Below are 17,093 nucleotides of genomic sequence, written 5' to 3'. Positions count from 1 at the left end.
CACCGTGACCCGGATAATAATTAACAAATAATTTTCATATATTAACATAATTATAAAGAGTGTTTTTTTTTTCTCTACATGGAGAAATGGATCTGAAGTGGCATAAAAAGATGCAGTAAGAGCAACTGTTAACACATGTGAAATTAGACACTAGTTACACTATTTATTTGTTTATTTTAAATAAGAGTTTAATAATTTTTTTACTTGCGGTTTCCACAAACCTATTAAGCAGCACAACTGTTTTCAATGTTGATGATGATAATAATAAATGTTTCTTGTGCTCCATATCATGATATTAGATGGATCTGAAGGATCACAGATGTAATGTAATGTAATTAAGTTGAAAATTCAGCTTTGCCAACACATGAATAAATGATATTTTATAATATGTTTAAATAGAAAACGTCTCGGTTATGTATGTAACCCTCGTTCCCTGAGTAGGGAACGGAGACGTTCCGTCGGATGGCGACGAATGGGGTTTCGCTTTGAAATCCTATCGCCTTTTTTACAAAACAAGCCAATGGCAAGGAAATGCCATGGGCTGCGAAATTTGTATAGCGTATCTCCGCCTTACCTCATGGGTATAAAAGGAGGATGTGGGCAATATGCAGATATGTTTCTTTGCTGAGGAGCCAAGACTGAACTCGGCTGTTCCAGCGGTACAGCGGAAGGTGGCAGGAAGACGGAACGTCTCCGTTCCCTGTTCAGGGCTTATAAGGCTCACCTGAGGAGAATATCGCACATATCCAGTCCGTGGGTGGACTTCAGCGGGTCCTAGTACCGGCTGGTTGAAGCAAGTACATGGGCGGACACAGGCTCCACTCTGAGATTGTAGAATCTGGCGAATGTGTTTGGTGTCACCCATCCTCTCAGCTCTGCAGATGTCTGTTAGAGAGACGCCATGCGCTAGAGCCCAAGAGGATGCCACACTCCGGGTGGAGTGGGCAGTCACTCCAAGGGGGCATGGACGACCTTGCTGCCGGTTTGCCAAAGCAATCGAGTCCACTCTCCAGTGGGACAGCCTTTGCTTGGAGAGAGCCTTTCCCTTCAGCTTCCCACCATAACAGACAGAGCTGAACTGAGGTCCTGAACACTGCGACCTATCTACGTAGGCACGAAGAGTGCATACTGGACAGAGCAGTGCCAAGGCTGGGTCTGCCTCCTCTGGGGGCAGCGCTTGCAGGTTCACCACCTGGTCCCGGAAGGGAGTGGTAGGAACCTTGGGCACATATCCATGTGGTAGGAACCTGGGGTCTCATGATCACGTGAGAGTAGGCCGGCCTGAATTCCAGGCATGCTTTGTCAATGGAGAATGTGTGCAGGTCCCCTACCCTCTTGATATGGAGGCCAATGCAACCAGGAGCACTGTCTTCATAGACAGGAACTAAAGCTCAAAGGAAGCACTCTGCAGGGCAGTTAGAACCACTGAGAGGTCCCGAGAAGGAACGGGAGGAGGGCGAGGAGGATTTAGTCTCACCGCTCCTCTCAGGAACCTGACGATCAGGTTGTGCTTTCCCACAGATTTACTTTCGTTAGGGTCATGGTGTGCTGCAATAGCGGCAACATAGACTTTGATGGTGGATGGAGACAGCCTTTACTCCAACCCATCTTGAAGGAAGGAAAGCACGACACTGATCGTACACCTCCGGGGGTCTTCTCGATGAGAAAAGCACCATTTGGCGAAGACATTCTCGTGGCAGCCCTGGAAAGCATAGCTGTGAACTCTGGATCAAACTCGTTATGCTAGGACATCTGAGGATGGAAGCACAGACAAGAGGACACCAGCTCACCTTGTGATTCGGAGATATACATGATTTCATCAGCCGGGGGGAGCGAATGAGCCCATGGGTAGGCCGGCGAACTCACTCGGGACCACGCGGGTATCAATGTGAAAGACGGGGTGTGGACCGAGGAATTTTCATCGGTTTAGTTCCAGACCTGCTGTCTTAGGTCACCCTGGCCAACAGCCGAAATATTATCTCACATGAAGAAAAAATAGATCGGGGTGTGGATGAGGGGACTCTCACTCTATTGATTCTTGACCGTTACATTGTGATGGTCACTTTCCCACTGGGAGAACGTGACACATCCACAAGCACTGTCTGAGCATGATCGAAGCTCAAACACATGAAAACGGCGCTTGCGCCCATCAGCTGAATCTGTCAGAATACCCCACTCAGAAATACACAGGCAGATCGTCTTTAGAAAGACATGTCTTTTAAAAAGATGTGCTGCGTCCACTTTTTGTGAGAAAAAGCTTGCAGCAGTGCTGAAGCACCCAGGGAGAAACACACACGCTTTTCAGTTCAGCAGGCAGGAATGTGAAACTCGCTGGAACTCACCATCACACCAACACCGACAGGAAGCTGCCCGTCTAAAAGATTCTCGAAGATAGATAGAGAATAGGCTGCAGGAGTGAAGAAAACTCCTGGCACCGAAGCGAAAAACATACCTGCATGTTGCGGCATCCTCCTTTTATACCCAAGAGGTAAGGCGGATATACGCTATGCAAATTCATTTTGTAATTCTCGAAGTCGATAGGCGAAGTTGATAGGATAAAGCGAAACCATTCGTCGTCATCCGACCGAACTCGGAGTGACAACGAAAGGGAACTGTTTAAATTGTAACATTATTTCACAATATTACAGTTTGACACCTAATGGTAGTGTAGAAATTAAATTATTTGTAATTTTATACTGGCCACTATATTGTCTGTGTATGATTTTTTTATTTTTTATTCTTTTTATTACAGCTGCCGATTAATTTTGCAAAAGTGCACGTTGCTTATTCAACTTCATAGCCATATAACACATTGACTGGTTTATTTTAGACCTTTATTTTTCTGAACTTTTGCTGGGAAGGACATTTAGAGAGGCATTTAAAAGCATCGTGTTATTGTGCTTTCTGGATTGAGTGGTTAGCATATGGCACTAACAATCATCCCTGTTTCCTGACCTTATCCTCTTAACACTCCACTCTTTTGTTTTTGTTTATTTTATTATGATAATTATGATTAATTATTCCTGATAAGGTAGGGTACAATCCAGTCGTTATTGAGAGCCACTCTACATAATGCTTTTGTGCTCCATTCGGCTGTAATTATAATGACCTTCAGCTGAGACATTAACTGTTGTTACAGAATAGCTTTATAGCATAATCTCTTTAATGCGAAGAGATGCAGGATGTCTGTGAGGGAGCATTTCTTCTGACTGGAAGCATAGATGAGAAGTGTTGAGATGAGATTCTGTCTTCCTTTAAGTTTTCACCCTGAGTGAACCCAACAGTGTCTTTGCCTTAGTGCTCTTAGCTAACCGAAGTAGCATCTAACCAGCTTTTGGTGATGTTTATCACGGGTGAAATATCGATCACAGATCAGTCCCTGTGTGCCTGCTCGTAGGATCTCACACGTAATCATAGATCAAACTTTCTGACTGGGCTGACCTGGTCCTTTCAATCCCCAAACACTTTGTTTCCTGGTTATTTACGGGATGTAGCTCAGTGCTGGCCCGACAGCCTGTCCCAGAGGAAGTGGGATGTCACAACTGGTCTGTGACATCAGGAATGTTCCTGTCAGTGTGTGTGTGAGCTCAGTGTCTGTGTGAGTCTCCCGGAGCAGAGGGACGACTCAAGTCTGCTCCTGTTCAGCTGTGATGTGTGACAGTTGAAATGGACACATGATGAAGAGACATTCTCTCAGAATTGCTGCCTTAAAATCTGTCTATATACATTTATTACTAATTACCTTTAAGCCTGTCAGTTCGCTTTCTGGCCATCTTGGCAACACCCCGGGGCAGGTATTTGCTAAGTAGGTAATATTGTTAAAGCTACACTGTGTGATTTTTTTCCCCCCCATCTAGCGGTGTAAGGATATATGACCATCCAGTGAATATTAGTTTCTGTTCCTCTCAATTCCGATTTCGGTGTCCTCTCAACTACTACGGTGGCCAATGTAGTCCAACATTAACATGGCTTCCAGTTCGACCTCGTCCATGAGTGTTAACTGAAACGTAAACGGGAAAGGCGAAGCTTGAATTAACGGGTATGTCCCTCTTTGGCTAATGTACTTTCAAGATGGAGGGACAACATGGCGACCGACATTAGAACCCCTTACCCGTATGTATTTTCAAAGGCATATTATACACTCACGAGAATACTTTATTACTTGAACAAAGTAAATATACATTAATGAGCACACATATTTTTGAAAGAACTAAGTGTTTTTAGCTAAGAATAAACTAATAAACTAAAAGAGTTACACAGTGTAGCTTTAAAGAATTGGAGGTCAATTTGGATTTTTTTGTAAGAAATGAATACTTGTGTTAAACAAGGATGCATTAAAATGATCAAATGCAACACTAAAGATTTTTATAATGTTACAAAATATTTCTATTTTCAAATAAACACTCAAAGAATCCTGATAAAAAAAAGTGTATCCCAATTTACACATATATTAGCGCAACTGTTTTCATCTGAAGCCTGGAGTAGGGCTGTCACGATTCCTTGATTAAATTCATATACTCGATTGCATTTGCCCGTGTCTATTAACTGGTAAAATACTGAAGTGGTGCATTCCATGGACGAGAATGAACTACATTATCAAAATAATCAACAGATTATTACACATTCCTGAGCCCTAGACTGGAGCAATGACTGCTTAAAATTCAGCACAATAAACTACATTCTAAAATATATTCAAAAAGAAAACTTATTTTAAATTATTATATTTCACTGTTACTGTTTCTGCTGTTGATTAAATTATTACTATTATTGTTATTATTACTTTTCTTGATTAAATTAAATTCAGCCTTGGTGAGCATTAAAAAACAAAACTTACTGACTCTTTATAAAGAAAATCTATATAAAGTTCAAAAATCCAAACTGTTTATCAAGTCGTCCCCCCCCCAAAAAAAAAAAAAATATTATGAACTAACAATTGTATAATGAATTTAGCAAATCATGCTTAAAAACAATTGCATCCAAACAGAAAATGTCATGTTTAATAGTTATGCTGAATTAAATTTTGGACCAATGAGATTTCACTCTAGGTGGAGCTACCCAGAGCCATAGAGAGAGAGTTACGACACTCCCATAGATTGCCATAGGAACTTAGGAATGCGGAAGTACGAACAAAATACAAAGTTCAGACATTGCACGGGGTAGCATAAGCCAGATTTTTTTAAGTGCTCATGGAAGAGATGAGTTTTCAGGTGTTTTTTTAAATGCTGACAAGGATTCTGCATTCTGGATAAGGGATGTAGACTTGTATTAATTAGTGGAAGTAGGAGGGAGCTGATCCTGTGGTCAACCTGTACGCAAGTGTCAACGCCTTGAACTTGATGCAAGTGGTAGCCAGGGCATAGGGATGAACAGAGGAGTGACGTGGGCACTTTTGGGCTTATTGAAGACCAGACGAGCTGCAGCATTCTGGATTATTTGTAGAGGTTTAATTGCACATGATGGAAGTCCAGCCAGAAGAGAATTGAAGTAATCAAGCCTAAAAAAGACTAGGGCCTGAACGAGAAGTTGTGTTGCATGCTCATTTAGGAAAGGCCTGATCTTCCTGATGTTGTGCATAGTAAACCTGCATTATCTAGCTGTCTTTGAAATGTGGTCTGCAAAGGTCAACCGATCATCCAAGGTTACTCCAAGATTTCTGACTGACCTTGATGGGGTGATTGAGGAAGAATCTTGTTGGATAGTGAAGTCGTGCTCTAGAGACGGGTAGGCAGGGAGGATAAGAAGCTCAGTCTTAGCCAGGTCGAGCTGCAGGTGATGTTCCTTCATCCATGCCGAGATGTCTGCCAGACTGCTTGAGATTCGTGCAGGTACTGTGGGATCATCTGGTTGAAATGAGAGGTAGAGCTGGCTGTCTTTGGCATAGCAATGGTAAGAGGAACCGTGTGCCTGCATGATGGGTCCAAGTTATGTGGTGTAAATGGAGAAGAGGAGCGGTCTAAGAACAGAACCCTGGGGAACCCCTGTGGTCAGTTGATGTGCTTTTGAGACCTCACCTCTCCACGTGACCCTGGAAGACCTACCTGTGAGATAGGACTGAAACCAGTGGAGAGGAGTACCTGTGATGCCCAGTGATGAGAGGGTGGACAGAAGGATCTGATGATTTACAGTGTCGAATGCAGCAGACAGATCTAGGAGGATGAGGGCTGATGATTTGGCTTCGGTGACCGACAGCAATGCAGTCTCGGTTGAATGTCGTTTCTTGAAGCCTAATTGGTTGACATCCAGCTGATTGTTCAGGGACAGGAAAGATGATACGTGGTTGAAAGCAACTCATTTAAGTATTTTTGCAATGAATGGTAGGAGAGAGACAGGTCTGTAGTTCACTAAGAGTGATGTGTTTAGCACTGATTTTTTTTTTAGGCAGTGGAGTTACCCGAGCTTGCTTAAATGCTGTAGGGAAAAAATGCCAGTGTGGAGGGATGAGTTGATGATGTGTGTGAGACCTATATACATATACTGTATAATGGAATAACAGGTCTAAAAGTCCTTGGGTGTGTGTTTTATTTTATATTTACAGTTTAAGAATGCAATCGCTGCTGTCTGTCCATAGAAGAACATGAACAGCCGTCGCGGCGACATCAAAGCATGTCGCAACTCTTTCTCTCTATGACTCTGGAGCTACCCACTTAAAAAAAAAAAAATAGAACTGATATGTTACAAAAATAGCAACTGATGAAATTCTTAATTGGCAAACTCGGATTAGGTGGGGGAGATGTCTGATTAGCTTATGCATGTTTGTCAGTTATTGAAATTGTAGCCACAATATACATGTGCAAAGACACTTATGTAATTGATACAGGAAGCAGCATGAAATAACACAATTTGCTGTTAATCTGCTGTCTCCTGTGTAAATCTCGAAGTTACTGTAAATTTTCCTTTTAAGTGCATCAAGCTCTCAGAGCTGAAGGAACACTTTACCCTGGTGATATTTGCGGAACGACAGATTATTTACCTTTTTTTCTTTCTTCCCTTAGCTCTGATGAAAAACATAATTTGATTTACAGCTCTCTCTGTAATATTTCCACATCATTTGCCACACTCAAACAGTAAAGATTACAGCCATAAAACCCTGAGGTGCTGTAATCCATTTGAACGGAGCCGTTCAGTTACTGCAACAGCATCCCAAAGGCTGTGTGGATATTAATCTAACCACTTCTAATGACTTTCTGTTAGAATTTACTTCACTCTTGCATTTAAGGAGATGGATATTGTATGAACGTTTGCATAATAAATTCAATGTGTATATTATTACCAAGATGTGTCTGAAATAAATTTTTTGTGAAAGATTATACAAGTTCTTTTTTTAAGAAATATGCTGCATTTTAGCTTTGCATGGTTCACCAGTATTAACCAGCTGAGACTAGACTATATATATATATATATATATATATATATACACACACACACACACACACACTAAGCAGGAAGTGTGGATCAATGAGCAGTGGGTGTGTTATTGTGGCTTTGCCTAGGCATTGATTTTTTTCGAATGCTCTATTGGGCTGGTGAATGACTTAGACACCTCTTGGAAAGCAATTAGTTAGCCAGATAACATGCAGAATAATGTAATTTGATATTGCTCTATTCACTGTCTCTCATCTTTTCACCCTCTTACACTGTTTACGATATCCTAACGTAGCATGTAGTCAATATAGGATCAAGTAGGAGGCGAGCATGTATAATGAATCACTGAAGTGCACACGGTGTTCTCGAACATATTCAATACGGCCCAATCCATAGACCGAGCCGAAGAGCGATTAATCCTCAAACTCCATTAGCATGTTTATGCAACACTACAACATAGATTGTTTTTGGAAGTGCTAATGGGAGATTGAAGATTATTAGGGGAAAAAGAAAAGACTGGACCAGATAAAAGAGAAAAATACAGTTTATTGCACTGGGACCAAATGTTTTTTTTTATTAACGATAAGAACGTTTGGAAAATGTAATTTTTTTTCCCACAGTGTTATTTTATTATCACTGAGAAAATATAGTTTTTATTAATATTTTTAATGTTTTTCATTCATTTTTATTTCAGTTTTAGTTTAATTCATTTGAGTACATTACGTTAAACTAAATGAGAATTAGAAATGTTTCCTTGCTAACTTGCTGAAATAAAGCAAGTGTTAGGTTTTTTATATTTACTTTTATTTCAGTGGTTTTAGGTAATTAAATTGTTTTCCTCCTCATCTGCCTTTGGTTGGACTGATAGTCCCACCCCAAAACTGGTTATAGGCCTAGTTATATATATTTTTTATACTTTGCAGGAACATCAGCCTATTACATGTCTTAGCTATAGTTGTCTTTGTATACTAAGTATATAAATTATAAAAAAAAAAAAAAAAAACTTCTGCTGTAAGTTTTCAGAGTGAAGAGATATTTAGATGCTGTATTTTTCTATGAATGTGCATAATACCATATTACTTATTACAATCCATTGTGTCACATAAATTATTTTTTTATTTCTGGGCCAATCCTCATTTTACTTTTTTTTTCTCCTGTCCCTTGCTGTCCAGGAACACTTCACACCTGAGTGCAAGTTTAAGGAGTCAGTGTTTGAGAACTACTACGTGACATACTCCTCCATGATCTATAGACAACAGCAGTCGGGCAGGGGCTGGTACCTGGGCCTGAACAAGGAAGGAGAGATTATGAAGGGCAACCATGTGAAAAAGAACAAGCCTGCTGCACACTTCCTCCCCAAGCCTTTGAAAGGTAAGTCAACACCTCTGTACAATTTAATATATTTCTATTGACTCATTTAACTTGCTCTTTGTGAGAACTACCTCCATAAGATGATTTTAGAGCTGGAGACCTTATCTAGCTTTAAAACATTTAATCAGCTAAAAATGTCTTAAGAGTGAATGTTTTGAGTGCAGTTTTAGAAAATGATTATTCAAAAAGTTTCTAGGGAACCCTGATGATTCATCTACTGGACAGGAAACAAAACAAAAGGCATCTTTTGTATCTTTTATTGTCTTCACTTTTATAAAAAATATTGTATCTTTTGGCTTTGTCAAAATGAAATTTCATTATACGTACCCCACTATCCTTATGAATTCTCTAAAAACTATGGGCTTCGGGCCTGTGAGCACACAATCTGCCCCTTCATTGTCTCTCAACCCTTGTAAAGTGTGGCACCTTGTTCTCTCCATGCGCCTGTGGGAAACGCTGGTCGCAGGCTCTTGGCTGAGTTGATGAGGTGTGGATAGTGGAGTCTGTAAGGAGCGCTGCTGACGCCAGCACAATCAGACCATTTCAAGCCTTGTCTATGCATAAAGGCTCTGGAATGATAAAGCAGCTTTTGACAGCAAACAGACCTGTACCCTTCCATCCAGGCCAAGGCAGCCATCTCCGACAAGAACACAACAGAGCTTTGTTTTTTTTGCGAAAGTTCCTTTTGACTTTCAACTGCTGTCTGCATACTTCCTTGTCAACAAAAAATACTAACTCTGTGGAAATGTGTTGTTGTGGAAAAAGTATGAATAGGTTTCACATGATGACTTATAAAAGCTTACATTTGAAAGACATAAATATTACTTTTGTCTCTCGGTATCAATGATGTGCCAAATTCAAGGTAAACATATGAAGTGTTATTGCTTTTAGATGGACTTTTAATGCCTTGCTCTTCTTTTAGTAAAGATGCATAATTAGGATTTTTCTCTTAATGAAGATTAGACAAATGAATCTCTTAACTAAGAGCCGCTTTGCTTTTATGTAAAGCAGTAACTTCTCAAATGGCTCATGCTACACAAATGAGTTTTTGAACATAATGGGCCCTATTTTAACGATCTAAGCACATGGTCTAAAGAGCACGGCACAAGCGCACTTCGGGCGTGTCCCTATCCACCTTATTCCTACGCTTCATGAAGCTTTGCATGAATTATGGGTGTAACTTCCATTTAAGCTGTAAGCAATCAGTGAAAGGCTCGCTCTATGAATGTAATACGCTAAAAAAGTGTCACAATGAGATGACATTAATCGATTCACCCTTCAACCATCGAACATTAAAATGAAATTTAAAAGAATCAACAAGATACTTGCAACAGACCAAAAATAGCCACAAAATTGCAAGTCTTTGGTTAAATATCACTGTAGTAGGCAAATATCTGTATTGTATAACAAGCCTTAATCAAAAATGTTCATTAACTTTAGCATTGCGTGACACTATATAAAAGTGATTTCTGTCATTTTGACAGATTATAAATTGCATTTACCTGTGAAAACAAACCTGGGAAGAGACTTGAGGATTCGAGCAGAATAACCAGAGATTCTTCATGCATTCCAGTGAATTATTAATGGAATATCGTAAATTAAATTTGGGAGAACTGACCACAAATGTGCAGTCTATATTGTCCTTTTTCATACTTTTACAGCGGATGGTAAAGGAAAAAATAAAAATCATGAGGAAAAGAAAGCAGCGACTGAAAAGAGCTCTTCCCATAGATATTCTTGTTGTAGCATGTCACGTTAAAATACGAAGTATAACGTTATTCTCATGATGTCTGAAAATAAATCATGGAAAACTGACAGCTCATCCAGTCAAACTGACGGATCAGCTTTATTTTTAGGGCAGCCTTATGATTCGAAATTATTCGTTTTTAGCCTTTTTGAATGGAAGTTTCCTGCGTTAAGTTTTTCTGCTTGCAAATTGCACCATCTAAATAGTGAATCCGCCATGGCACGAGCGACAACCATCTATGCAAGGGACAACAATCCACCTCAACACACCTCGTTTTCAGACCAGCACACCCATGGGCGCACAAATGCTTGCAAATGCATTTGCTATTTAAACAACGTGGCACAGGATGTGAAAATGATAACCGCGTCGGGCTGAAACTAGCAAAGAACACTTGCCTGGCGCTGCATTGCGCTGGGTGTATGATTGGGCCCTATGTCTGATAATGTCACACAAGTACTTACAGAAATCAGTAATGCTTTTCACTGCTTAAAGAATGAAAACAAGGTCTTTTTATTTGATTAGAAATTAAAAATGGAGGCTTAGCAGCTGAGAAACATTTTTGTTCTCAGAGAAAGCCTTAGCTTGTGAAAATGCATTTCCTTTTTCTATAGAGGCTTGGAGTGTGTTGAGAGGATGGTGAGTGTTACTAGTAATGCATTGGCTTTGAAGGACATTCACTTTGAAGATGATTTACTACAGTTGATTTTAGAGGTCATATCAGCCATTTAGTGCGGTTTGTGCTTAAAGGGTGAAATAACAATATAAAGTACACTTATTCAGTGTACAGTACATTCTCTGAGAAAAAAAGCCTAAAGCAAATTTGCTTTTCCAATTAATGCTGTCTTGTGTCCTGTTATTGTGAAATATGAATAAATTTAAACTAATTGTTTTCTGTTTTAATATATTTTAAAATGTAATTTATTCCTGTATAGCAAAGCTGAATTTCCAGCATCATTACTCCAGGCTTAAGTGTCACATGATCATTCAGAAATCATTCTAATATGCTGATTTGATGCTCCAGAAACATTTCTTGGCATCAATGTTGACAACAGTCCCAGCAAACACAGAACGTTCCCCTAACGTTCCCGAATGGTCCCATGAGGTTATTTTTCGGGAACCACCAAACAAGAACATTATAGGAACGTTCCATGTAGGTTATTTTTTGGTTCCATTTTGATAACGTAAAGAGAATGTTCCTTAGGAACGTTCTGGGAACCAGAACCTAAATTTGTTTGCTGGTTGTGCTGCTTAATATTCTTTTAGATACTTAACTGATACTTTCTTCAGGATTCTTTGATCAATAGAAAGTTCAAAAGAACAGCATTTATTTAAAATATAATTATGTTGTAACATTGTAAATGTCTTTGTTGTCACCTTTGATGAATTTTATGCATCCTTGCTAAATAAAGATTAATTAATAATTTCTTTTAAAAAAAAAAAAATTAAAAATTAAATCTTACTGATATGACCCCAAACTTCTAACGGTAGTATTATGATAGTAATATAATATATTATTAATTAACATAAATTTATAGTATATTAAACGATTAACATTACCCTAGATTAATAAATGATCATTGTTAACCATATACATTTATCAAATATTAACAAATTGAAGCTTTTTGCAAAGTGGTGATACCATAATCGTTTGTAGAAAAGTGATGATTGTGTCAGTTGTGAGTTTAGTTGTTGCAGAGGAGAGTTATGTCATTTAAAGACCGAGTGGGATTTGGAAGTTTTGCTCGCTGCCTTATAAAAATTTCTTAGCTGTATTCTTCCAGAGGACCAATTAAAGAACTTTCTCCTCACTGTGAACATCGCTTCGGTTGCCAGTTCTCGGCTCACAAAGTACTGTATTCTAAGTCCAGAGTGCAGCCTTTAAGATCATTACCATTCCCAAAGAACCTGACACCATACGGCTGATGTATATTCATCCATAGTCGCTGAGCCTGGGGCCTCATTTTTATGTTCAATTAATATAATTGGGAAACATATTTTATACATTTAAAAGTGATTAACACTTCAACCATGTACTGTCATATTGATGCATTCACTCTTTGAAGAACATTGTTGCAGAACATTTGGCTTTAATGATGAGATGCTATATGACAAAGCTCAGAGAAAAGTCTAATAATGAGCTGGCCGTGAGCCTCAAGACTCCTGCATCCCTCCAGGGAGAAGCTCCACACTTGGTTGCACAACCAATAAGTCAACTATTGATTCTTAGAGCTTTCTGCTTAAGTGCTATATCGATTGCCTGTTGCAGGCAGAATAAGCTTTGTGTGAGGTTAAAGGGTTTGTGATGCTGCCTGTACTGCACATCCACAGTTAAGATGATCAGACAGACACATTTTAGCACACTGGCTACCTAGTGGCTTTTTGGAGTTATGATGTAAACGTGTTGCCTGAAGTGCTTGGGTTAGACACGTGTGTCAGATAGCAGGTGTTTGGGCAATGCATTTTCTGTATAAACATAGATATTAGCTTCCTAAAGAAAGTGTTTCTGCTGAAAAGTTCAGAACCGAAGCACTTTCCTGCTTGACTTCCATAATCACTTCTCACAGTCTGTTCTGCTCCACTGTACCGCAACAGTTTTTACCTGTGTGTGTATATAACTTAGTGAGGTTCTCTAACATTTTAACAATTTTGATGTAGCAACTTCAATTACCAAACCTCATTCTTAAAATAATAGCTATATTAATGCTATCGTTAATAGCCAAAGTTGGGTTGGTAGGATTTTTTAGTCTTTTGTGCTCACCAAGGCTGCTCAAATACAGTAAAAAGAAAGAAAAAAATGTGAAATATTATTACTATTTAAAATATCTGTTTTCTGTTGTAATATATTTATGTAATATAATATGTCATTTATATGAATTTTCGGCATCATTACTCCATCAGTCTTCAGTGTCACATGATCCTATCCTGTTTTGGTGCTCAAAAAAACATTTCTTATTATTAGCAATGTTAAACAGTGAAATAAAAGTATTCATTTCTTTCTTAATTATCTTATTGACCCCAACGTTTTGAACAGTAGTTATAATTTTATATTGCCGTCGCCAATTTTCTGAAAGTGACCTTTTTCCCATATTCTTAATGTAGTTTCTTGTGCCTCTTATATGATTTTGTTTCTGTTGGTTATAGGAGTTTTGTTGTTTTTAAATGTTTTGATAAAAGGCTTAGATAATTATCAGCCATTAAATGTTGACTTTTTTCTGTTTATTTTCATACTGCAAATATTCAGTCAACTAAACTTGAAGGAAAATGTCTGTTTTGCTTAATCAGTGGCTTTCATGCAGTAAATAAGTACATTTTCACCCCATTTCCTTTTCTCTGTGCACAGCGTCTAACATAAAATGTTGGAAGCTTTTACTAACCAAAGACTCTTTCTTTGTTTGTGTTTTTCAGTGGCCATGTACAGGGAACCCTCTCTGCACGACCTGACGGAGTTCTCACGTTCTGGCAGCGGGACACCCACTAAGAGCCGGAGTGCTTCCGCTGTGCTGAACGGGGGCAAAGCTGTGAGTCAGAACGAGTCAACGTAGCCTGGTTTACCCGGCCCGGCCCGCTACCTTACGCCTTCACCAAAACCTCTGAATGCTTGAGACTTCACACAGACTTCTCTCCAAAAAAGCTCTCAGTGGTTCAGGACAACATGAAACACAACATAACCATCCTTCACTTTGCAAACTAGAGTAACATTTGATTGGACTTCTTTATAATTAGCTTGTTTATTTAGCTCATTGTTGTTGTTTTTCCCCCGCCTTTAACACTCTCATTAATGCCTTTTCCATGTGAAAAAAACAATTGTAGCGTTTCATACAGTGGGACGTTTGGTTTTAGTCCATCTCAGCAGTCAAGGTTCATTTACTAGCATTGCAGGTCCTGATGAATTAATACATTTGTTAAGAGTTCAGGGCTGTAAGTGAGGGTTTAGCTGCACATGTGCAGTGGAAGAAAGCCACCCTTGTCCTCCATGCTTCCTGAGTGTGAAGCTAATAGAGAAGAGACCATTCCCCCGTGTGTGGGGGGAGGGGACCCTGTGTTCATGTGCACTCGCTCAGAGGGCTTGCTCTCTAGCATGGGAATATAAAGCCTACGTTCTGCTCACATGAAGAGAGAAGCTGAGCCTCTCAGAAGCAGGAGGCTTTGGCTTGCTAATTGTTTGAATTAGCTGTGAGCTTGTCTTACTTTCTCTTCCTCTTGTTCTTCCCCCTCATCAGTGTTTTTTGAGGTTTAAACGGCGACTGGAGATCTGGCGCACCAAAGACAGAACTGTAAGAGTTTCCCCTCGAGCTGCCAGACCACACTGGTACATATATATGTATATATACACGCATGACAGGACGGGAATGATGAATAGGTTTTTTTTTGTCTGATGGGAGTGATTATTGAGAGGTTTCAGTATTCAAGGAGATGGATGTGTGGTTAATTATGGCTGTTTGACCCCTTTTGTCTCGTTTGCGTCCCGTCATCTCTTTTCTAGGTTCCTTAAGTCTGTGTGCTTGTGTTTTTGCCTTTCCCGCCTATGTCGTCTCTTCTTTGGTCAATGCTGGTCACCGATACTGGTCCCACCTGGACTCCATTTTGTGTATTACTTATGGTGGTGACAATTTTCTATATAAATGAGCAAACAAAAAAATTATACTGTGGAACTTAAGTTGGTTGCATTTTTTTAGGGTGTGTCTAATTTGTAAAAGTAAAAAAAAAAAAATACAAAAAAAATCTTGTACAGGGCATGTACAAATCAGGTTGTATACAGTAAGGACCCATTTTGTGGGCTGCAGCACAGTATATATCATTTCCCTCGGGCAACATAACGTCATACATGCTAGAGGGGGTTTCTTCTCTCTTCTGTTTCCTTCTGGGTTTCGTTTTTCTACAGTATCTGTTGCATGGGAGACTGCAGAGAGGTCAGGAATAGAGCTGCATGATTTAGGCTAAGTGTATTAACTCCTCCCTGGATCATATGTTCAAAACTACCAGGATAAAAACTGGCAAACAACATGTACGTACTGACTGACACTCTGTCACGTACCTTCAAGTTGTTTCTTATTTGTTGTGTACATACAATGCACTGAATAAAATGTTTATATTAAGATATACTTTTAAAATGCGTCTGTGCTTTATTTGTTCGCTTCGTAATTGTATTATTATTCACTTGGCATACTGGCCAATGGATCCTATCTTTTTCTCTTTTCCAATTCAGTTTGTTTTAATGGCCTCTTACATCTTGTTTTAATCTATTTACCCTTTTGGAATTGGGGTATTAAATAGTCATATTGTTCCAACATAATCAAATACAGAGCAATTAGAGTGATACCAGAGAACAAAAAACATTGGCAATCGAACTGTGCTGTTGTTTGACCGTTTTCGTGTTGTTTCCAGCGTGAACAAAAGTAAAACAGCACTAAACAGAGCACTGTGTTGTAAGAAGGTGACAAATAGCACTGCACTTGGGAACGGATGTTGTTTTTGATGCTTTCCTGGCTGGTGTTGGCGTGTAGTTGAGCCAGTGATATAGCCAACTATATCCACTTCTATATCAGGAGTCAAGACTCCTGCATGGCTTCTACCTCGAGGAGCAGATTCATGTAATTAATCAGTATGATAGACAGCCTTGTGACCAAGAGTTCCCTTGAGTCATATAGTGTGAACATTGGAGATCACTGTTTGAAAAATGAAAAAAGAGTTTATATTCTTGCATTATAGAATTATAGATCTCCACAGCTCACCGGATGGATGTTTATTGGGGCATTATATATAATGTCAATATTAGAAATACACTGCTGTTTAAAACTTTGGGGTTGGTAAGATTTTTGAAAGAAGTCTCTTATGCTCACCAATGTTGCATTTATTTGATTAAAATACTGTAAGAATTGTAATATTGTGAAATACTTGCTATCTAAAAAATGAATTTATTCTTATATACTGATTTGCTGTTCAAGAAAACATTAGAAACATTTCTATCAATGATGAAAACAGGTGAGTGGTTTAAAATGTTTTGTAAACCTTGATAGTTTTTTTCATGAATATAAAAGTCATAAGAACAGCATTTTTTTTTTGATATATTATAAATGTCTTTACTATCATTTTTGATTAATGTGTCCTTGCTGAATAAGTTACTTTTTTTTTTTGTCTTACTGACCTCAAACTTTTGAACGGTAGTGTAGATCGAGGCATACTCATTGTATTACCTTAACTGTCATTTAATGCTCACTTAAAGGGCGCCTATTATGGAAAATTCACTTTTACATGGTGTTTGAACATAAATGTTTGTTGGCAGTGTGTGAGCAAAACCACCCTAGAATGATAAAAATCCACCCAGTGTTTTTTTTTTACAATCTCAATAAATCATATGCACTGTCTCAGAACGAGCTGTTCTAAGATTCAGCTCTTTGTGACATAGAATTGAGCAAGGGGTTTGATTGACAGTGTGGTTGTGGCATAGACTCCGCCCTCGGTGATCTGTACACCATCCTCTGTTGTTTCAACGACAGCCGGTAATGTCTCATGGAAACATAAGTGTTCTGTTGTGGGATGGGATGTAATAATGACATGCATAGTATTTTTCACTTATTTCCGACATCAGAGCCACTAAAAACACAGTGGATGT

General features: G+C 39.0%; 1 protein-coding gene across 5 annotated transcripts in view; it reads left to right on the top strand.

Moving 5' to 3' along the window:
- The window catches only part of fgf13a (fibroblast growth factor 13a), a 119,174-nt gene extending 103,592 nt beyond the window's left edge, over positions 1 to 15,582 (top strand). For all 5 annotated transcript variants that reach the window (XM_039664711.2, XM_039664710.2, XM_039664709.2 and 2 more), the window contains 2 exons: positions 8,535 to 8,733; positions 13,886 to 15,582. In XM_039664711.2, coding sequence (XP_039520645.1) covers positions 8,535 to 8,733; positions 13,886 to 14,022 — 336 coding nt within the window. In that variant the 3' untranslated portion in view covers positions 14,023 to 15,582. The remainder of the gene's footprint in view (positions 1 to 8,534; positions 8,734 to 13,885) is intronic.
- Positions 15,583 to 17,093: the final 1,511 nt, after the last annotated feature.

Source organism: Pimephales promelas, chromosome 9 (genome assembly GCF_988280905.1).
Source record: "Pimephales promelas chromosome 9, fPimPro1.hap1.1, whole genome shotgun sequence".
NCBI classification, from domain to species: Eukaryota; Metazoa; Chordata; class Actinopteri; order Cypriniformes; family Leuciscidae; genus Pimephales; species Pimephales promelas.
This window is presented reverse-complemented; position numbering and strand designations above follow the sequence as displayed.